General features: G+C 53.3%; 2 protein-coding genes across 4 annotated transcripts; both read left to right on the top strand.

The window, feature by feature from the left end:
• The first annotated feature begins 69 nt into the window (after positions 1-69).
• Positions 70-22055, top strand: KCNJ4 (potassium inwardly rectifying channel subfamily J member 4). 3 transcript variants are annotated; one of them, XM_021553989.3, is made up of 3 exons: positions 70-5506; positions 17886-18061; positions 19768-22055. In XM_021553989.3, exons 2-3 carry the CDS (start codon positions 18024-18026, stop codon positions 21095-21097), a joined length of 1368 nt encoding a protein of 455 aa, XP_021409664.1. In that variant the 5' UTR covers positions 70-5506; positions 17886-18023; the 3' UTR covers positions 21098-22055. The 3 variants fall into 3 exon arrangements, with proteins under 3 accessions (XP_021409664.1, XP_021409668.1, XP_021409665.1); XM_021553993.4 differs by lacking the exon at positions 70-5506 and adding an exon at positions 5531-8760; XM_021553990.4 differs by lacking the exon at positions 70-5506 and adding an exon at positions 5531-8812.
• LOC110483820 (uncharacterized) lies at positions 8835-17876 on the top strand. Its single transcript, XM_085569221.1, has one exon. It carries the CDS (start codon positions 14146-14148, stop codon positions 15463-15465), a length of 1320 nt encoding a protein of 439 aa, XP_085425347.1. The 5' UTR covers positions 8835-14145; the 3' UTR covers positions 15466-17876.
• Positions 22056-22768: the final 713 nt, after the last annotated feature.

Here is a 22768-nt window from a genome sequence, read left to right as displayed (position 1 = left end):
GGCAGAGGCGGGAATAACTGCGCTATTTTTCCCTTTCTTTTTTTTTTTCCCCTTCCTATTTTTTCTTCCCTGCTTGTCTCAAGTTACACACGGAAGTGTGGTTAAAGGGGAAAAGGCAGAGGGAAGAGGATTCCCATCCTCTGGCCTTGAGGACACACCCTCCGGCGAGGGCCAGACTTTCCAGGAATATTCGCCACGGGTGCAGTAACCTCTGTGCTGCTTCCAGCCTTCTGCTCTCTGCCCTTACCGGCCCCATCCCACCTGCAGCACCTTCTCACCAGTGCTCCACCTTGGCTCCTGCAGCCAAAGAAGAAGTGGAGAGATATTTGAATTATCAACCCATTGCAGCTCTTCCACAGCGACAGCCATTCCCTGGTGTCTGCCCTACCAGACACCCCTTCCTTCAGATGCCCTATCTGGAGCAGAGTGGATCCCTGAGCACAGCCATGGAGAAAGAAAATATTCTCCCAAGGGCTGGTTTGAAACAAACTTCACTGAAAATATTAATCCTGGATTCTTAGAAGGAAATCCTGGATTCCAGAGGGTTACAAAAAATGTAGGGAATTTGTTGAGTGAAAGAAGCATGTGGTTGCTGCTGGTTTTATAGATTTCACAGAAAAGAGCTCAGTAGTGAATGTTAGAAAGTTTTAATATATTTGAAAATATATTAAGCCGGGTGACCAGCTTGTTTTGGATGAACCTTGTCCTCGGAGCAGCAGTTACACAGGGAGATCTCATGGCAGCAGCAGAGAGACCTCTGCATCAAGATCCAGCAATTAGGTAGTCAATAGCTAATCACTAATTCAAAGCTGCTTTAGTACAACCAAATGGAAGTTGTAATTTGTCGCCTTGCCCTGAGCAAATCGCATCTGGCCACGGGTCTAATTTGGTTACCCTTGGATTGTGTGATCCTGCCTGCTCCTGTCCCAAAGTTGGCTCTGGCTGCTGCCCTCCCTGTCCCCAGCCATGACTTTTGGCCATCCTCTACGCATGTCTCTCTCTCCTTATGGGCTTGCTTGGAGTAAAATGCTTAACGACCAAAGTGTAAAAATATTATTCCTGGTGCTTTCCGAGAGGATTAACAAGCCTATTAGCATCACCGGCTCCCTTTCTGAATATATTTGCATACATTTCCTCCCTGCCCATTAGGTTGGCGGTTGTGTTTTCCCTCTCTGACGCTCCAGCACCTGCATCACAGGGCTTTTCCAGATGGATTCACAGGCCGGGTTGGAAAACACCTGCTCAGCCCCACGGAACTGGAGACGTCCCTGCCTGTTCCCAGCCAGGGCACTGAGGCAGGGGTTGCTGCGGTGGGTCAAGGGTGGGTTAGAGCAAAAGAGACGATTGGCAAAGGGCAAGGACTGCCTGAATTGGGTTTCCAGACATCAGAGTGGAGCTGCCTGGGATTTCAGCAGGGCTTCACAAGGCCATGTGGGTGCTGGTAAAAGCCAAGCCCCAGCCCTGGTGGCCCTGCAGGTCCCTGGTACCCCAGGTCCTTTTGCAGGTAGGCAGAGTTTTGATCCATGGAGCAGGGATGTAAAGTTGGGGGGAAGGAACAGATTTGGAGTCCTTTCTTCCAAGAAATCCCCTTCCAACCCCCTGGTGTGCAATGTCTGAGAGCCTTTGTCTTTCTCTTGTCCCTGCACTCCTCTTTGCAGCTTCTTGTCCCACCCAAGGAAAGAAGTCCCCTCCAGAGAAAGGCAAAGGTTTATTCTCCTCATCTTGCACCTTCCCAAGAAGAGCTGATGGGCCCAACTCCCAGCATTATCTCCCACTCTGGCACCTGGAACCACCAGCTGAGGTGACCATTAGAGGGACTTCATGGGAGCAGCCCAATCAAGCCCACCCAGCTGGAACAGGGTGGTAAGGCTGGGGTGTCCCCATGGAACACCATCCCTGTGTGGTACATGGGGGCCATAGGAAAGCTGCTGCAGTGCAAGGGACACCCAGGCTCTTAGAGACAAAACTGGCACATGGAGTGGGACCAAGTAAAAATAAACCTTCCCTCCTCCTGCCCTGCCACAATGCCAAGTTCCTTGCGCCGGGTGTCTCCCTGCCTCCCAAAATAATGCCGGGTGCTGCCACCACCCCGCATGGTGATGCTCTCTCCATGCCTCCCGTTTCCATGGTGACCACAAGGAATGTCGCCAGGGTGACAAGGAGGAAAGTGAGCTGGGATTTGATATTAAAAATGAGATTTTGGGGTTGTTTGGTTTATTTTTCTCTCTCTCTCTCCCCCCCCCCCCAATCCCTCCTCCTTTAGTTCTATTTTTGGGGTTTCCCTCTGCCTCTGCTGGTCTGGAAGGCTCCTCCTGCAGAGCCACTGGGCCAGAGAGCAGCAGCTTAATTCAGGGCCCTTCTCCACCTCTGCCTATGAGGTGATGGCTGTGGGATGAGAAGAGGGACAAAAGGGCATTTCCTAATCACTAAAACAAATGTTTCCTTCTATCAAAAAGGCTTCTCTGCTTTTGCCCCTGGTGGTTCTCCAGGTGTCTCCCTCCAATTCTGCTGCAGGATGTAGATCAGGCTACATCCAGACCTTCTGGGAGAGTGGGCAGTCTCAAGGATTTGTCTAAGAGAGGGCAATGATTCTGCATTCCCAGAGGGGCTGGGGAACACGGTGGGGTTGAGCACCATGGGTCACCTCTGTGTCTCACCATCTCTGCCCCCATGACCAGATCAGGTTGGCTGGGCAGTTCTGGAATGCTGGGGACAGACAGACAGAGATAGGATGGTCGGTGGAAGATTGCAGACGGAACACGGCAGGTGCTAAGGAGCCCAGAATTTTGCTCTCTGGTTTAAACACCCAAAGTCAGACCTGCTCAACACAGAGAAGGCTTGACGGTTTGTGCTGGCTTAGCTGGTATTACAGGAGTGCAGGACCACGGGTGTCCAAGTAGGGGCTGCTGTCATACAGGTTGCTCGTCTCTTGATGCCCAGGCAGGAGAAGAGGCAGGCAGTGTTTTCTCACCTTCCCAGGAGCTCTTGCTTTCCACTGTACCCATCTCTCCATCCATCTCCAGCCATCCCTCTCATCCCTTTCTCTCTCTATCCATTCTTCCCTCCATCTTTTCAACCACCCCTCACTCCTCCTCTCTCCATTCATCCCTCCAAAGATTCCTCTGTCCATCTGTATGGCACTCTTTCCCTCCATCCCTCCATCCCTTTATCCGTCCCTCGTTCCACCCTTCCATCCCTCCATCCCTCCATCCCTCTGCCTCCCTCAATCCCCACAGTGGCACTGGGAAAGGTTGGCGGAGTGGGGCTATTTTTGGGAGCGTCTCCCTGGCAACGGCTGCCACCACCGTCTGTGGTGGTTTTTACATAGGTGCTAAAATATTCCACACTTCTTATTAAAGACGGTGCTGGTGGAGACGGGCGGGGGCGGCGAGTGTGAGCCACCCCGCTGCTGGGGCCGGCGGCCATGGGGCGGTCAGGGCATGGCACTTGGGGGGCACAAGGACAGCAAGGGGCCGGTGACATCTCCAATGTGGCGTCCCCATGCCCCTCTCGCTGCCTCTGGAAGGGCCACTTGTCTCTTGGCAGTGTCAGGCTGCCACACCATGCACAAGGTGCAGCTATCTACCCTCCTGCTGCAAAGGCAGAGGGAAATGTGGTGAGGCCTCAGAGGGAGCCAGCAGTAAGGAGCAAAAGGCAGAGAGGGAGACACCCCACTTGAGGCTGAGGCGGTCACAGGGCTGCACTTGGCTTTGCCCGCTCTGGGAAGGAGCAAGATGTCTCAGGCCCATCTTCATCCCTTTACCACATGAAGAGGAAAGGCCTGCTGTGGTGCCAGAGGGATGGTGCACTCTGCCAAAGAGCAGCTGGGCAGATACTGGTCAGTAGCTCTAGGGAAGCAGCCCCAAAACAGGTCCTAGAGACAAAGCTTTTGGGAAAATACGTACCCTCTGAACCTGAATGAGGTCCTCATAGGGATGGCTGCAGAGGGAGTGGATGGGCTGGCTCTGCTGCATCCAGGTGCAGCAGCTCCCCAGGAGCAGTAGGGAGCAGCCATGGGTGCACTGGGGTGAACTGACCCATTCAGCAGGCTGATGTGCTCCTGGTTTGCAGCTGCTCATCTGCATGGAGCTACTAAACCCACCCCAGCACCCTCTGCTGCCCCGGCAGTGGCTTTGCCAGGTGGGAACAGGCTGTGCTCACCACCGCAGTGTTCACTGGTGCTGGCAGGGCACAGCAGGCTCCACAGCATGTTGTGCAGGGGTCATCCTATATGCCACACCTTGGGAGGGTTTTGGGAGGGAGGGTCATAGTCCTTGCAGGATTGGGACCCAGAGGAGACTCAAAAAATGGGTTTTTAAATATTTTTTGACTTTTCAGCACAGGCCTTAACACTGCGGACAGCATATGAGGCACCAAGACAGAAACCATGTCCTCAAAAATGCTGTTCTGGAACAGGGCTGTCCCCAGGATCCTGTGCCTACAGCCACTGCCTGTGTAGTCAGGAGTCTCTTCAGCCTCTGTTTTTGCTGCAAAATCTCTCCTTGTCACCAAGAAGTGACCTTTTTAAAGCCTCTGAGATGCTGCTGGCCGTGGAGACCCAAGAGAGGTTTCTTGGACAGGTTTCCCAGCAGGATGGCTGTGCACTATCCTGGAGCCCTGAGGTCTAGTCCCTCCGTGTCCAGCTCCTGTCCCAGCATTACTCTTCCCGGCAGGAAATCACCAGCTCTGTAGCGTGGGGAAGCAATGCCCCACAGCAAACAGCATCAGCTGGGAGAGCCTGGTCCTTCCTCGGGGCTAGGTGTCAGCCCAGCACCCCAAATCCAGGTGGGAAAAAGCCCTCTGACGGTAGTTATTTAATCTCTGTGCAGCCGCCCAGGAGGAGGATTCACCTCTCTGGCGGCCCCACCATCCCCTTCCCGCTGGGGATGGTCGCTCTGTCTCCCCCATGGCGGCTCCGCAGCTCTGAGCTCACACGCGAGGATGGGCTAAAGTAGCGGAAAGCTGTTGGATCCTACCACAGAGTTACTGACTTCTCAGCTACAGACTGCATAGCAATCAGCGAGGGGGAGAGGCAGCCAGGGAAAGGGAGCGGAGCGCAAAGGGAGGAAGAGTGTCAGGGAGAGGGGGGATCTGGGGACTAGAGCAGGGGGGCAGCAAGGGGCACGGGCAAATCATGCCAGAGAAGGAGGGAGCCAGGCAGGAGGGGGAGACCTAAACCCGTCGCTGAGCCACGAAGGCACATCAGCACTCCGTGGGATGGACGCTCCTGGGAGCAAAAAATTCTGAGAGGCAGAGGCAGAAGGAGAGCGCTGGCGTGGGCAGGGCAGAGTTAGGAGAGGAGCAGGTCGCAGCGGAGAAGTAGCTCTTCGGAGGGGAAAAAAATAAACCTAGGCTGGAGGCGAGCGAGGACTGCAGAGAGACTCCCCTGATTCCTCCGGTCCGGCTGAGACATTTCGTGGTGAGATGGAAAGACCGGGCGCTTTTCCCTTCCTCTGATGTTGGCTCGGCACGGCTGGAGCAGGCGGCAGCCCTCGGCAGGACCCGGGTAAGAGGCGGTGCCGGGGCGCGCTGCTCTCCGCACCGGCATGAGAGCGCGAAGGGTTTTTCTCCCTTCGGAAAATAATGTATTGTTTCATTAGCGTTCGCTCTGAGGAACAGCTATAAATATAACTTGGGGAGAGATGCGTGGCTTCGTGTGAGCGTGCCAGTGAATAATAAAGTTGCCTTGTGTGCATGGCGTATGCACGCACAGCTACCGGGGCGGCCACGGGCCGAGGGGCAGGGGTGGGCTCCTGCCTCTAAACCTCCCCAACTTCCCTCCCCGCCCTCTCGCCACCCTAACTTCGGTCCCTTTGTAGGTAACTTCTTCATTTTTTCAGTTCCCCGTGTTTTCTTAGTGTCTTCTCGCCCTGGGCTGGATCTTGCTCACCTTTTACTTCTCCTGCTCTGTAGACTCTTCTCTGTGCTGGTCCCAGCCAGTTCACACAGAAGGAGGCAGCTGGAGGCCTGCTCTTCAGGCTCTCGGGTGCAAATGGGGCTGAAGTGGATGTGTTTGTTTTCCTGCTGCTTGTGGAGCTTTTTGGGCTTCAGATCTGTCCCCCTCTCCATTGCCGTCCACCTCTCCTAGTCCCAGCAAGGCTGATCATGCCAGTGGTGGTCCAACACCCCCCAGACAGGCATGGTGCAAAGGGTCTTCTGGATAGTGGCTTTGGGTGAAGGAGCTCAGGAGGAAGCCAGGAGCAAACTACCAGGAAAACTCTGCCTTTGCTCCCTGTTCAGAAGGTCGGCTTCCCCACCAGGACAGGAGTGGGCAGGCAGGTTTGCATGGTGCTGGCAGATCACCCCGGACATCCCTGGCCCATCAGCCCCCAAGGCCCTCCCTCCTGGGCAAATAGCCTGGAGTCATCCAAATCCTTTTGGCAAGAGCCTGGCGCTTCCTATCCCTGCAGCCCAGCCCTGACTCCATTGATGGCAAAGCAAACAGCATCTCTGGGGCCTCTCCCTTCTCCCCTTGCTCCCCTTGGGGGTGTGCTGTGAAGGGCAGAGAGTGACAGAAACTCATGGCAGAGGTGACACAGCTCCAAGGCTACCTTCAATCCCTGCTCTGTGCCCTCCTTGGCTGCTTGGGGGGAGTCATCCACAGGAGATGGGAGGTGTGGAGATGAGCCCAGGGCTTGGGGTTATCCGGGGCCTGGGCGGGATCAGGAAGGTGCATGGGGAATACATCTTGACAGAGACATGGGAATGTGTCCCTTCTCCATCCACCACCAGAAGTGGCACCCACAGAAGCCTGAGACACCCTGGCAGTGTGTGGCCACTCCTGTTTGCAGACACTGAAAATAGTAATCAATACAGGGCAAATTGTGCTTTAGTGGGAAGCATGAATCTGCTGGGGACAGGGAGTGGTGGGGAAGAGGACAAAAGGTGAGGATGGACACAAAGGATAAGCTGGAGAGGGCTGATCTGGAGGGAAGCGGGTTCCCTCTCCTCCACCATTTTTTTCTTCCATCTCTCCCCGTTTGGGGATCAAAGTGCTCAGATCAAGTGCCCTGATGTGTGGTGCTGGCAGGGGGCAGGCAGTGGTCCTTGTCCCTTGCAGTCCCCCGCCATGGTTTTCAAGGAAAGCCAGGAGGTGGCTGGGGAGGGATGGAGTTTCTTGGCAGGACCAATCCCCACTGGCCCCTCCAGCTTCTCGGCCACCCCAAGCTCAGCCACCGGCCACGCCCGGGAAGCAGCTGCATCCCTGGGGTGGTGTCAGTGACAGGAGGCGCGGTGATGGATACCTGTGCCCGCCGCACGCTGCCATCAGTGCGGACGCCGAGCGGAGCAGTTAATGGCCCCGTGCCCCCAGCAAGCCCCGCTATCCCGCCTCGTTATTGCACTGGGCTGGCTTAACCCGGCACTGCGGCCAGGGATCGATAGATGGATGCTGGCGTCTCAGCAATCGATCTCTTACTCATCCACGCGGCTCCCAGCCTCCCGCTGCCGCTCGCTTTCCTGTGAATGGCACGGGCCGACTGGAGCCGTCTGCGCTTGCCTCGCAACGCTGCGAAACTGAGTCAGGCTAAATTCCTGCTCCTTGACGTCACTGCTCCTGTGCCCCTTACCAGGGCGGAGAGACCTCACAGGGAACCCCCAGAGCCACCGGCACCGGTTTTGCTCGCCAGACAAGGTGGTTTTAATGGTGATGGCTGGGATTGGAGCCCCTTCTTGGGAGAGATACTGATTCTCTGGCAGAGAGGGGCTTGGGACAGGCAAGAGCTGCTTTTGAGCTGGTTCTCGCCCTCAGACCTCTGAGGCTTGTTCTGCAGCAGTGAAGGTGGTGTCGTGGCACGGGCTGCTGAGGGATGGGAGTTGTCTGCAATGTGACCCTGTCCCCGTGGCCCCAGAGACTCATGCACCTCCACGCCTGTCCTCCTGGGAGCCTGGCAGCAGGCAGCTTGCTCCAGGGACAGTTTTGTCATTCACTCACTGGTCTATCTGGGAAGGAGATGCCCACCATCTCCTGGCACCAGCCATGCTGGCACAGCAGCACCACTGCTGCTCTCACTGGAAATCAGAGACTGGAGGGTGGAGAACAAGGTACTCCAGCCCGGCACCTCCCCACGCCGCCAGCCAGGGGCTCCTGCTGCCGCTCTGCCCACGCCCCTGCCACCATGGCAGTGGGTCTGCCCCTCACAATCTGGACGGCTGTTTTATTTCTATGGCAACATTTCTCCTGAAACACTTCAGAGGGAGCCTGGTGCTGTTCGATAATGAGGGAAGCAGCGTCCCCCATTCTGTCCCCTGCAAAAGGCTCAGAGAAACGACCCTGACACATCTCCCCACCTCCTTCCCTCCCTGGCAAGCGGTACCAGCATTAGTACAAAGAGCTGCTGGCCTTGTCCCAGCTGCTTCTCTGCTGCCTGCTCTCCTTTCTCCTGCCTTCAGCTTGGCTCTCCCCTCTCCTCTCGCCGGCTCCCTTTCTGCTGGCAGCCCGCTAAAGCACCCGCGCAGACTGACCAGCTGAAAGGAGTCTCAGAGCAAGTGGATGTCGAAAGTGACTCTGCTGTAGAGGAGGGTAAAGCCCCGGGAGAGCTGTATAGATCGGCCCCGCCAGCAGCACGGTGAGTGCGGGGCTGAAGGGCACCGGGGATCCCAGAGGCCGGGCAGACGGGCGCTTCATCCCTCTGAAGAGCTCGATGGCATTATGAAGAGGCGGTGCCTGCCACGGGACCAGGCACAGCGGCCCCAGAACTCCTCTCCTCTCCCGTTCCCGTTGCTCCCAGCACCAAGAAACGGCCTCGTGTCCGGGTGGAGGTGAGCAGGCAGAAGTTGCGGGCAGCACCGAGCGCCAGCGGGCGATAGGCAGGTGAGCGGGCAGGATCCCAGCGGGAGCGGCTGTCGCAGCCGGAGGAGCAGGGTATGACAGCACCCGTGGTGACGGCGGGGGGGATATCGCAGTCCTGGCAGGGTGCAGGTGCAGCCACCGTGTCCCGCTTCGCTCTGCTCTCCCCCAGCCCTTCCTTGTCGGGGAGATGGAGGGTAGGGGAAGGAATCCTCTGTACTGCGTGAGTTCGGCAGCACTTAGGCTTGACCCCTTCCAGATGTGCTTGTTAAACCTGACGGATGAAGCCGCAGCAATAGAAGTCAGCAAACCTGTAGTGAAATACTTGATCCACTCTCTGCGTTTTCCAGCTTACCTGGGATGCTCCCTCTGCTCTGTTTCTGGTGTCTAGCAGAGATGGCCGAAAGGGGAGCAGCTGGAGCCCTTTCAGGAGGCTCGTGGCTCTGCTCAGTTCCCTCTTAGCCCAGCGACAAGGCGGGGTGAAGGGAGATTTTTTTCCCCTGTCTCGGATGGGTTAGTGCTTAGCAGCCAGGCCAGGCTGGGCACTCAGCTGTCGTGCAGCAGCTGGGTGTGGAGAAGTGGCTGCAGCCTCTCTAGATCGGGGACTTGGCGCAGAGCAGGCTTTGCCCTGGTTATTGCTTGCCCTTGCTGCTGTCACTGTTATTATCATCATTCATAAATTATTTGCAGGCATCTGCCTTGTTGGGTGCTTGGCAGAGTCACCGGCAGTCCATCCCTGCCCTGTCAAGACCACAACTGCAGCAGGCAGGCTGATGATGCAAGCCACTCTTACCCCCTCTTTTCCTGCACACTGATAATTATCCTTGTCCCCTGACTAGCCAAAAGGCATCAAGACATCCCACATGGCCAGGCACTTTGTGCTGAAGAAATGGTGAAGGGATGCTGTTGGGAATGGCCTTACACCAGGGCTCCTGCAGGGCAGGACGCCCAGTGAAGGGAGCTCCAGAGATGTGATTAATGAAGACACCCTTTGCACTGTGCAATTGTGCTGGGAAGCTGGAGGAGGTGACCTGAGTGCACTGTATCTGCCTGGGATGTGAGGACATCAGGGACACCCCAGAACCTTCAGTTTTTCACCTCTTGCAGGTTTTGCACTAACCTTTTTGGGTCTAGTCTCTGGTTTTGGTGGCAGGGTGCTGGAGGCATGTCAGCCCCTCTGCTTCCTCAGGAGCAGGTGGGATGCAATCTGCACCCTGGCTGCTACAAAAGCTTAGTTCCCTTTTGTCCAAGAACACCACCCAGGGAAGGCCAGGGCCCTTCTGAGCATTTAATTTTTCCTATGATGCCAGCTACAGAGAATAACACCCACCTTCCTCACTCAGCAAGAAAAAGCAGGGACTTCTCCCCACCTGCCAATCCAGCAGCATCCTCTCTTTACAATCCTGCTCAGTCCACCCCCCAGCCCCTGTGTCATGTACTCCCAGCCTCATTTTGGCCAAAGAGGAGTGGGTGAATGCTGGTGCCAGTCCCACCAGCCCCACCATGGGGTATCCCCCACCTAGTCTGCGATGCTGGGGAGTAGGCAGCTGTTCTCACAGCGCCATTGTCTGGACGGTGCAGCCGCAGCAGGGATCGCTGGGGCGGTGTGGGAGCAGGCGGGAGGTGATGCTGTCACCTTTCTGTGCCTCTCCCTGACTTTGTCATCCCGGGGACCTTTGTGTGGTTCACATTTTTATCTGTTTTTTCTTCCTCTCACTCTTTCTCTCCTTCTCTCTTTGCTTTCTTCTCTCCCCCTCCCATCAGCATGTGGGCTGATCACTGCTCAAACTTTTAATTCAGATGGTAATTGGAATAATAATACGGGCAGAATCCTTCTGGCTCCGTTGCTGCAGCTGGCTTCAGGGAGCTATGAATAGCTCTGAGTCACACACTGAGATGGTTTAACTTCAAATCATTTTGTTTTGTTTTCATATTACCCATCCTCAGGCTCCAGAGCTTCACAGGGGGAAAAAATATCCCCCCTTCTCACTCCACTCCAAAATATAAAACCGAGCAGAAGCACATGAATAAAATCCTCTTTTGGAGAGGGAAACTGGTCAGCGGATCATGCCTTGAGGGGCAGATGGGGACTGTTGGCACCTGATCTATTTATAATTATTGAACGAAAAGGCAGAAATGTGTATATAAAAATGGTATAGAGTTGATTACAGCTTCCTCCCCTCACCTTCCATATGTCAGTTGCCTTTTTAATATGGTAAAACTCTCCTGCACAGTGACTGTGCCTTCGCGTGTGCCCATACAGCGCCTGGCAGCCTGCCCTGCCGGCACGGAGCAGAGAGAGCTCGGCCGCTGGCTCTTGCGGCAGGACAGCCACCCATGGCACAGACTGCCCTGTCAGCCCCAGCATGGACCCTGGGAATATTCCTGAGGAACAGGAGAGATGGAGTTACGAAGAGGATGGAGAGGACATATTGTATGCTGTGGGTCTGCAAGGCTCTGCAAAAAGGCAGAGAGGTCCCTCCTCAGCTGCGGGCGTTTCCGCCCTGGCTCCCCGAGAGGCGAGAAGTTCGTCTGCCGTGTTGTCACCGTGCCCGAGCTGGCAGGATGGGGATGTGGATGCTGATCCCAAGCCAGCCGGTGCCATGCAGCCGGTAACAGGGACAAGGGCACAAAGCAAAGTGCAACCAGCGGCTGTGGTATTGACCACAGACTGGAGAGAAGCATTTGCCAGACAACTCCAGATAAAGCAAAGACTAAGAGTGTAAAAATACCCTGGGATTTTTCCATCGTTGTCGCTCACAGTGTATGTCCCAGAGCACCAGATATGGTTGTTATAAAAAGAGAAGTGGGGGAGTGCTTTAGCGTGGACTTTTCTGTTCTGTTTCATGAGACTCTTCCATTGCAAATGTAAGAAAGGATTGACAATATATGATCTACTCTGGCAGGGGCTGGAGAAAGACTGGGACTCCATCCCTGTACACAGGGATGGAGCAATGGAGGTACTGCCCTGGCACCAAACACCTTCTTGACCTTATTATCCTGCAGATCCCTTGGAAAGGGACAGGAGCAGTGCAGCCCCACGTGCCTGCTGAGGGCCAGAGCAGAACTGGAGTGGCAGCGTGGGCTGGTGTGATGGCTTGTGCTGCTGGAGCATGGTGTCACACGGGAAGGAGGAGATGATTGCAGCACCGTGGTGGTGTCCCTGGAATTGCTCAGTCTAAGACACAGGAGGAGGGAGAGTCACTGGGTAAGAAGGAAGGGCAGCACATGCCTTGGGGCTAGAGGCAGCTGCTGGGCCCTGGAGACCCATCTGGTTGACTGTTGCAATGCTGCAACCCAGTGGCTGTGACATCCATGCTGCAGCAGCTTTCAAAAGTGCTGGGGGGCTTCTGCAGGCCATGAAATTCGTGGGTGTTCATGTACACACAGGACAGGCAGCAGAGGGATGGAGAGGCATCTGTCCAGGCTGAAGCCTCCTGCCTAGCATCTCTCCTTGCTGCACCCACCAGCTTGGTTTCATACCTCTCCATAGGAATTTCCACTGACTCTGCAGCTTCCTCCTTCACATGTGGGTCTCAGGAGACAGAGCAAGCTCCAAGAAATGCCCTCAGGCATGCTCTGGATTTGTATCTCTGTCCTCAGCCAGGCTTTCCTCCCCCCTGTCCATGTGACAGGCAGCTGCCTGTTCAGGATATGAATATAATCCCCTTCTGCTGGAGACACCTCTGAGCCTTCCCCTTTCATTCCGTTTGCATTTCAGGTTTCCAAGTTGCAATGGGACCTTTTCACAGCCACTTGAACTATGTTTACATAGGGTTTGGGCTCCTGGTAAGCCCCCAGGCCTTGCCAAGCTGATGGAACCGATTTTGCCATCAGGGATCTCAGTGGTGGCCCTGGCCCACCAGCTGCTGAGGAGGGACAGTGACCCAATGTGGCAGCAGTCCCCAGCCCAGGCGTTTCTTGCCTGCCTGTCTGTCCTTCCCATGGCGGCACCACGCGCTGTGGGGGTGTGTTGGGGTGGAAGTGGGAAACGTGTTTATTTTTGTTCGTCTCCTGGCTCGTGCCGCTCTGAGTTTGTGGCACTCGGTATTACTAACACTTCCCTGTGCCAGCTGGCAGCAGGGGATGAATCAGATTGGCAGCACCACAGCGTGGACCCTCCGCTGGCCGTTCAGCTTAGAGCGATGCCTGTGGCCAAAGTGCTGGTGATGTCTCCTGCCCCTGTCCAGGGTGAGCCCCAACCAAGGGCCAGTGGCTTGACCTTGCTGGTGGAGACGTCTCAGTACCCTGTGGGACAGGGTTGTCCCCTCTGACCCATGCTACCTGCCTGGCTGGATTGTCCCTGTCCTTCCTTTACGTTGGAGGTCTCAGGGAGCTTCATGAGCTGCTCTCTGCTCACTGGCAACATCCCCAAGCTGGGGTCAGCTTTACAGCCAGGAGGACAGCTTACCCTCGTGTTGCCAAAAACACCTTTTGCAGCTGTTGTGGTTTAACTCCAGCAGACAACTTAGGTATCACTCAGCCCCTCTCTCCCTCTCACTGCCCCAAGCCACAGTGGAGAGGGGAATCGAAAAGGTAAACTTCATGGGTTGAAATAAGAACAATTTAATAACTGAAACAAAATATAACAATAATGAATATGTTAATGATATTAATATTATGATCATCAACAACAATAACAGAAATAGTAATAATAAGCACAGAAAGAGAGAATAACAGGACCCAACAGAAACAAGTGATGCACAGCCTCATTACTCACCACCCAATGACTGATGCCCAGCACGTCCCCAGGCATTCGTCAGCCCCTTCAGTTAAATCCCCCACTTATATTCTGGGCATGATGTTCTGTGGCATGGAATATCCCTTTGGCTAGTTTGGACCAGCTGTTCTGGCCATGCTCCCTCCTGGATTCGTGTGTAGCTCCTCAGTGGCAGAACATGGGCAGCTGGAAAGTCCTTGTCTTGGAGTAAGCCACAACTTAACAACAACTCCAACATGTCTGTGTTATCAGCATTATTCTCATACTAAATCCAACACTGTGCTGGCTACTATGAAGAAAATTAATGCAGTCCTAGACAGAATCAGGACAGCAGTTGATTGCTTCCTCCCCATCCCCTGCTTCTGACAACTCAGCACACGTGGAACTTGACATCATAGACCTTGGAATGCTGGTGGTTCCAGTTGTCCTCAGAAACAAGATGCAGAGGTATATGGCTCTCCTCTCCCTCCTGAACATCCTGATGTTCTAAACAGAGGGATTTTGGTGGCCAAAACAAGCATTGCTGAAGCTGCAGAAGGTGGCACACTGCTTGTCAGTGTCAACAGTCTGCATGGCCTGCACTCCAGGAGGACAATTTGGATTCTCCTGCCTACTGCAGCTGAGAGCATCCTGAAAAATGTCGCAGCCATTTCGCGTCTTTGGGCTAATGATGATGGTCTACCCAGAATCTCAAGGGTTGCAAGGTGATGACAATGATGATGGTGATGATGGCAACAGTGAAGAATCAGGGAACTCCTGCCATTCTGGACTTCCTTCACCCTTGTGCAAGAGCAGTGACAGCACAGATGAAAATCAGACAGAGGATCTGGGAGAACCCACATTCTCCCTAACTCCTGGGCACTCTTACACGGTGAAAGACAAACAGGTGGAGTTGGCCAAGCATGCGCTGGAGATTGAGGAGGAATATCAGGAGTTTCAAGAACCATTTTGCAAAGACATGGGAGTGTCTGATAGCTTGCCTGGAGATGAGGAGCCCAGCCTGACCTACCACTTTCCTGGGCATCAGAGGTTGCCTGCTCTCCAAAAGGCTGGTACAGCACCAAGCGGCTTCCATGATTCTTTCCAGCACAGCTCAGGCCAGCACTTGGGGACAGAGGCCACTGCCACACAGGCCCACGCCAGTGACCATTATGTGGGACACCCAGAGAGCACCACGGGAACAGAGCCCCACGTGCTGTGCGAGGAGGATGGCAAGGACAGCGAGGACAGCGAGGACAGCGAGGACAGCAAGGACAGAGAGTCCCTGTCCCTGCAGCCGACCTACAACTTGCTGTGGCAGGAGAACAGCATGCTCAGGTCGGAGAACGAAATGCTCAGGAATGCGAATGTCGCGCTCAGGTCGGAGAACTTTACACTCAGGCAGGCGTTCAAAGAGCTCAAGAAGGACAGGGCTGTGTTCATGGGGGATGGCATCGTGCTCAGGGAGGAATACGGCGTGCTCAGGGAACAGTATGACAGGCTCGAGAGTGAGAATGCTGCACTCAGGAAGGACAATGCCATGGTCAGGAGAATGTTTGACACCTTCCAGAACAGCTTGAAGAGACAGGCGTGCGTGGTGGTGAGCCTGCAGGATCAGCTGAAGACCAGCCAGGCTGAACGAGAGAGGGAAGCCCAAGAGCTCCAGTCCTTAGTCCAGGAGACCGAGTGTCATCTTCAGCTAACGACCCAGCGGGCTCTGAATGCCGAAACAAATGTGGAGAGGCTGAAGCAGAAGATCTTTATTCTCCAAGGACAGCTGGAAAGATACAAGCTGGAGAATGAAAACCTGAGAACAGACTGGCCTGGAAGCAGTGAAGCACAACTTAGACTTCATCAGGTAAAACCCCCACGAGCTCATAATGGACAAAGATGCCTCCCTCAGGCAGTTCTTGCCTCAGAAATGTTGCCTGTTGTTACTGAGGTCCTTGAATCCACCAGAAAAATTCTCAAATTTTAAGGAGAGAAGGATTTTGTGAGTGAGTTCTGTGTGAGTTCCATGGATTCATGCATGGTCCAAGACCATTTTCTCCCATTTGTAACCATTTACTGCAAATAAAAGCATTTACTTTCCCATTCTCAAATGTGTGTGCCTTTATTCTTTGTGGGAATACTTTCCTTGTGATTAAGTACCAATTGCAGGTAGTGATGTGACTTTAGCTGCTAATACTCTGTTTGGGCACTATGGAGCCAGCAGCAAAGGCTGCCCAAGCTCTGAGCTGCAAGATCCAGCCATGGTGGACTCTGTGCAAGAGGCTCTGCCACAGCTCTGGCTGACATGAGCTTCCATGTGGGAGCCAGGAAGAAGCACAGCACCACAGGATGCAGCGCTCTTACACAGCGTGCTCATCCCATCCCATAGCTGTACCAGCCTGAACTGGAGATGAATGAAGCCCTTGTATTTTATCTATTTCCTTTGCCCCTTCTTGGGAAGGGGGGGAAAGGTGAGGAGCAGAGATCCAGATGTTGCTGCACACAGTTTCACAAAGCACCTTAGGTCCTTCTTCCTTTCTTTTGGAGCTGGCTGCTGCCTGGGCCAGAAATCCAAAATCTCTAGAAATGGTGCACCTCTTTCTGCAGCTGGAGAAAGAGAGCTGTTGGTTTCAGGAAACTTTCAGGAAATTGTGAATTACTCATGTGTGTGAGCTGTGACAGTGCCTTCCTTCCCTGTGTTATCAGGGTCAGTGCTGGCTAAGGATGAGCTTGGCTTATCCAGGCTGGCTGAAAATTATGCCAGTTGAAGAGGATGCCTTTCCTCTCCTGGCTGGGGCTGGCACAGAGGGTTCTACCTAAACTGGCCACTTTTGTCACCTCCCAAAGTAATGTGGGACCCTGCAGTCTGAACTCACCATGTAATTGCTCTAGTCAGCTTTATCCCAGCAGGACCATCTGTGGGTATGAAGTGACCTCTCTTCATCACATCAACATTTCTGATTAACTTAGGTTACCAGGCACAGGATCTGCTCTAAATTTACCCAGCTGCACAGCAAAAATTCCTGGCCAAACCAACGTCATGATGTTGTAGGGCAGTGAGCTGGTGGGAGCTGGCAGAGTTCAGTGTCAAAGTGCTTTTTCCTAATGGGGATTTTTGGGCAGCTGTTCACTTTCGTCTCTAAATGGTGAGTTGCAGATTACAAGGTGGTTTTCTTCTCCCGGTCCCATAATACTCTTGGTCTGAACAACCATGTTTGTGTTGCTGCAGGGCTTTAACTCAGTAATTGAGTAATCTTCATCCCATCAGATGTAATTTCTGGAGCTCCCTTTCAGTTGCTTTCCAGTCTCTGGTCCTAACTAGGGAAAGCTGGTGGGCACCCCTGGCCATGTGCAGTCCCATCATGGGGTACTGATGATGAGATAAGGATGATTGTCACCACCTTTTCCATCCTAGGCAACATCATTTGCTGTTCCTCTCTCCTGCCTGTGCACAACCACTTGTAAGCAGTTTTAAGCCTTACATTTAATCCCAAAATCCTTGTATTTTCCCCCATATCTGGCAACCAGTGGCTGTTCATTGGTGAGGCTGGGAGAAAACAGACTAGCTGGCTCTGTCTGCATCCACACTCAGCACTGGCTGCTGTAATCCAAAGGCTACAGTGCAGGATTAGCATGGGTGTACAAAGCCCTTCCTAATCTGTGAGTCATTACCCCCTCAGTGCATTTCACTTCCCAGCAGCTCTGGGCAGGTGGAATAGGTTGGCTCTCGAGTCTTTGACTTCTCCATCCTTCCATTCTGGGAGGACTGGATTGGGACATCTGCGGGACATCCTCCCAGGATTCTGTTGCTGAGCTGCTCCTTGGATGCTGTACACAGGGCACATCACAAGGTTTGTTTCCTCTAACTGGCTTCTCCTTGGCTACTCCTGAGCCCTTCCTTTCCATAATTTCTTTTGGGCTCTACCCATTGCTTTCCTTCTTTTATTTGAAACAGGGTGTTCTGCACACCCTGGAAAAAAATCTCCTCAGGGTTAGGCTGGGCTGACAGGGATCCCTGAGGGCTGTTGTGCATTTCGGTGCTTTGTTAGTCCTTGTGTGAGAGGTATTTAGCCTGGCTGAGCTCTCACCCCGGTGTAAGCTCTGATATTAATATAATGGCTCAGGACGAGGGCCCTGTGAGCTGCTCAGCTGCTGTGCCCTTGCCCTGGAGGGCGGTGACCAGCCAGCCCTGCTCCTCCGCTGGCAGGAGGCAGGGTCTGCAGCCCTGCTCCCAGTCTGCATCCATCAGCTCCTCACCTGCCCGAGCCAGGCTGCAGCAGGTGCCCCAAGGAGAGCTCCCAACACACCCTGAGCAGAAGGCCGGGAGCCCTGTGCCCGCCGCTCTGGACTGGGATGGGTTCTGCCAGGGGGGTGCTGACCGGGTTTTGCTTTGTCCTTCTCTGCCAGGCGTGTGCCCAGGAGCAATCGCAATGGCAGCGCTGATCCCAGCTCGCCAGAGGTGAAACCTGGAGCTGCCCAGTCCCACGTGAGTGCTGCTGCATGAGTTCCCACGCCCTGCCAGCTCCCACGGGCCCCTGACACCTGATGAGCGAGCGAGCCATGGGCAGCGTCCGAGTCAATCGGTGAGTAACCCTCTCTCGAGACCTGCTGCTGCCCTGAGTGACCAGGACCTCCTGATATGGCCCCCCAGATCCTAACTTCAGACTGCCTTTTGATATATTCTTTTCAAATTACCTATCAGCAGCTTTCCTGTTCCAAGTAATGACTCCTCTATCCTTCTCCAATCCAAAACACGCCATGTGTAGGGGTAGTGCTTGGAGGAATACTCTGGGGGAGAAGCAAAGCACTGCATGGTGCTGACTAGAAATTACAGATTCCAACAGCACTGCAGAACCCACATGTGCCCAGAAATCACACATCCAGCCATCAGTGCTGTCCTTGTGATAGTAGAGGGATAAAATGTTTCTAAAATCATGGGATATTTAGGGGAGTTGGAAAGAAAGGTTGGGCCTGGCAGGCCCTGGGAAAATATTGGGCTTTACTGGATCATGTGAACCTGCACCTGTATAATCATTAAATGAATATGATAAATGATATTATTATTATATGATAAATGATATGATTGTTAAATGTGATGATTGTTCCATAACTGGATATAATTATTGTTCAATCGTAACAGGAATCATGAGAAATGATATTTGGGGGAGATGACAAGAATCCATGCTTGCATGAGATCAATGTATACAATAGAACAATATAAGTTTAATAATTAATATGTAGTTATATAATGATAAAGGTATAAAAACATGTTCATCCTGAACCCATGTCGGAGTCAGATTTGGGTCTGTACCCCAAACACCCAGAGCTCTTCAATAAAAGCACCTGCATACAACCATTCCGTGATTATGTGTTTCTGAACGCTAACATTTGCCTTGAGATGGAGGCCCATTCTGGGGGACTCCAGCTGACATGTCAACACCACAGGGTGGGAGGGAGAGACTCCCAGGGTCCTGTGAGGCTGCGGCTTGTCAGGCATGAGGGCAGAGCAGTCTTTGTGCTTCAGTGCACTCTCTTGGTTTCCTCAGTGGTCAGAGCACTGTCTACCGTCACATCTTTAAGGAGTATCTGCAAGTGTCACAGGATCACATGAGGGGCAGTGTCAGAGCTGACTGCAAGGGAAGGGAGCCAGAGGGGCAAAGGTTTCCCAGAAAGTGTGTGTGTAGTTTCTGCCAAGGAAACTGCCAGTGCTTTGGCTGTTGATTTCCCAATTACACCTTTGGCTTCAGATAAGGGATGCTGGAAGACACACATGTTGCTGTGGCAACAGAATTGTCCTGAGGAAGCAAGTATATAAACATTGCTATAACATTGCACACACCATGAAATCAGTGAGCAGAGCAGAGGAGAAAATAGAAACTCCCAGCCTTGTATTATATGAGGGCCAAAATGTGGTCAGGCTGTGGGTGCTTGCTCCCAGGCTTCCTGGCTGTCCCAGCTTCTGACAGGTTTCAAAGCCTGGTATCCCTCCTCACCATAAAGGCTGGAAGGCACCACAGAGCTACACACTGCTGCTGCTTTGCTGCCCTGTCAGGACTTTGCTAGATGCAACCTCCAGACAGCAACATTCAGCAAACATTGCAGCTGATCTCCACCAGTTTGGTCAGATTGGCACCATGGTGCAATAATCACTGAAACGTTCTGTTGTAAGATCCAACAGGGTGGTACTGTAGCCCTGTGAACCACCCACGTCTCCTGCCCTTGCTGTCTCAGAGGTTGCTGTTACCCTTCACGTATTCCTGATGGAAGTGCCTGTTTCTTCTGTTCCCAGGTACAGCATCGTCTCAACTGAAGAGGATGGACACAAGGTCTCTACGCTGGGCAGCATGAATGGGCACAGCCGGAATGGGAAGGGCCATGCTCCCCGGCGGAAGCACCGCAACCGTTTCGTGAAGAAGAACGGCCAGTGCAACGTTTACTTTGCCAACCTGAGCAACAAGTCTCAGCGCTACATGGCTGACATCTTCACCACCTGTGTGGACACACGCTGGCGGTACATGCTCATGATCTTCTCCGCCGCCTTCCTGGTCTCCTGGCTCTTCTTCGGCTTCCTCTTCTGGTGCATCGCTTTCTTCCATGGCGACCTCAATGCACCGGCGGTGGCAGGTAGTCCCTCTCTCCTCAAGCCCTGCATCATGCACGTGAACAGCTTCCTGGGGGCTTTTCTTTTCTCAGTGGAGACACAGACAACCATCGGGTACGGCTTCCGCTGCGTGACTGAGGAGTGCCCGCTGGCCATCATGGCAGTGGTGGTGCAGTCCATCGTGGGCTGCGTGATTGACTCCTTCATGATTGGCACTATCATGGCCAAGATGGCAAGGCCCAAGAAGCGGGCCCAGACCCTTCTCTTCAGCCATCATGCGGTCATCTCCGTGAGGGATGGCAAACTGTGTCTCATGTGGAGGGTGGGCAACCTGAGGAGGAGTCACATTGTGGAGGCCCATGTCCGAGCCCAGCTCATCAAGCCCTACATGACGGAGGAAGGGGAATACCTCCCCCTGGACCAGCGGGACCTAAATGTGGGCTACGATGTGGGTCTTGATCGTATATTTTTGGTCTCACCCATCATTATCGTTCATGAGATTGATGAGGAAAGCCCCCTCTATGGGATTGGCAAGGAAGAGCTGGAGACGGAGAATTTTGAGATTGTGGTTATTCTGGAGGGGATGGTGGAAGCCACAGCCATGACCACACAGGCACGAAGCTCTTACCTTGCTAGTGAAATCCTTTGGGGTCATCGCTTTGAACCAGTTGTTTTTGAGGAGAAGAACCACTACAAAGTGGATTACTCGCGCTTTCACAAGACATACGAGGTAGCTGGCACACCTTGCTGCTCAGCACGGGAGCTTCAAGAAAGTAAGATGACCATCCTACCTTCTCCTCCACCTCCCAGTGCCTTCTGCTATGAGAATGAGCTGGCACTTGTCAGTCAAGATGAAGATGAAGATGATGATGAAGTGGGTGTGGTATTAGGGGGCAACACCAAGGAGGAGGGAGGTATCATCCAGATGATGGATTTTGGAAGCCACCTGGACCTGGAGCGGCTCCAGGCAACTCTGCCTCTAGATACAATCTCATACCGCAGGGAGTCAGCCATCTAACTCCTCCAGCCTCCCCGTTTCGCACCCATTGCCCACAGTCTCCTCTGTTCCGTACCCATACACTGGATAAGTCCCTTCACCACCAAATAATGCCTCCCATGATTGCCTCTCAACCCCCAGATACACCAGGGCCTGGAGCTGCTTGGATATACTCCCTTTTTCATGAGGTCATAATGCCTGGGAGAGGAGTGAGGATACACTGCTCTTTCTGGGTATGCAGCTTGGGCTAGAACTCCTTTCCTGCCCAGAGACAGGAGGGCAGCAGGCCTGGTTTCTTGTCTCTGGAGAGGTGACAGGAGTCCCTGCCTTCAGTGGATGGACTGGGACCCACAGCAAGTATTTCTGCTGCTGAGGCAACAGCAGACTTTCTGTCCCCTCTCACCATGGATAGGGCCCATGGCTGTCAAGGGTCACTGCCATCACTGGGAGAGGAGCAACACCTAAGCACTGACCAGATGAGGATAGAAGGGAGAGTCTGGGACTCTTGGAGGGTGTGGGGAAAGATCTTGAGCGAGGAGCTTACTTGCATGTTTGTTGCTTGTTGCACATGATTCTGTATATAAAAGAGAAGGAGAACTGAAATCGATACTCTTCGTCGGCAAATGCCAAGCTAGGAGACAAGGACGCTCTACACAGGCTGCTCTGCACTCCTCTTGGCTTTTGGTGTCTGTCACCTCCAGAAGCAGCTCGGCTCCATGGACTCAGATCCAGTTCTCCCAGTCCTCTTGAAAAACACGTCCTGCTCCTCTCCTGAGATACTGGCAGAGGAGGCAGGGCCTGTGCTTCCCACACTGAGACTGCTCCCTGGTGCAGCACAGCCGGGGTGACAGACAGGTGACCTGACTGGACAGCAGACCCTCCACTTGCTCCTTTTGCCTCCTCCATTCTTCTCCCTGATGCCATCAGCTGTAAAACAGAATTTGTAACTATTTATTTTTAATAAAGTCTAATATCCCAAGGGGAGGTTTGGAAGCAAAGGACAGACTCCAAGGCTGCAGCCTGGTATAGAGACTGATGAGGGTTATTAGGGATGGTGTTTGCTATTTGTATGGCATTGAACCCTGGAGGCTCCACCACAAGGGCTCTCTTGTTCTGAGCCTCTCTGATAAAGACCTATAACAAGAGGCTCAGGGAGAAGGTCATACAAATGTGTTTTTGGAGGGAATAATCTGCATTAAAATTACCAGTAGGATGGGCTAAGCAATACTGTTTGCCTTGGAGATAGAGAGAGTTTTCCCCAGGGAAGGGCTATAGATATGAAGAGATATATATATGAAGAGGCAGAGATGTGCAAGACATTGCTCTAAATTCAAGATTCAAAAACCCCATGAAAAAACCCAAAGTGTCTCTTTTTGCTAGAGGCAAGTGAAGGGAGAATGAGGGAGGACATCAACCAAAGCTAGACCCATAATATCACTTTGTTGTCATTTCACAAAAGAGGTGAAAACATATGAGCATTTTCTTTCAGGAGCAGCAGAATCACCCCTTTAAAACTGCAGATGATATGAGGACAGAAAAACAAACAGGAAGTTCCGGAAGCTGCTCTGGGCACCCAGTAACTGTGCTGTGGTGGGAAATGGCTGAAGAAGTTATGTCCCACCTAATCCCTGATCTACAACGCAGAAAAAAAGCATCTCAATATCAACTTGGAATTGGTTCAAGAAGGAAAAG

Source organism: Lonchura striata, chromosome 1A (assembly GCF_050655825.1).
Source record: "Lonchura striata isolate lonStrDom1 chromosome 1A, ASM5065582v1, whole genome shotgun sequence".
Classification (NCBI taxonomy): domain Eukaryota; kingdom Metazoa; phylum Chordata; class Aves; order Passeriformes; family Estrildidae; genus Lonchura; species Lonchura striata.
Note: the sequence above shows the minus strand (reverse complement) of the source record. Positions and strands in the feature narration are given on the sequence as shown.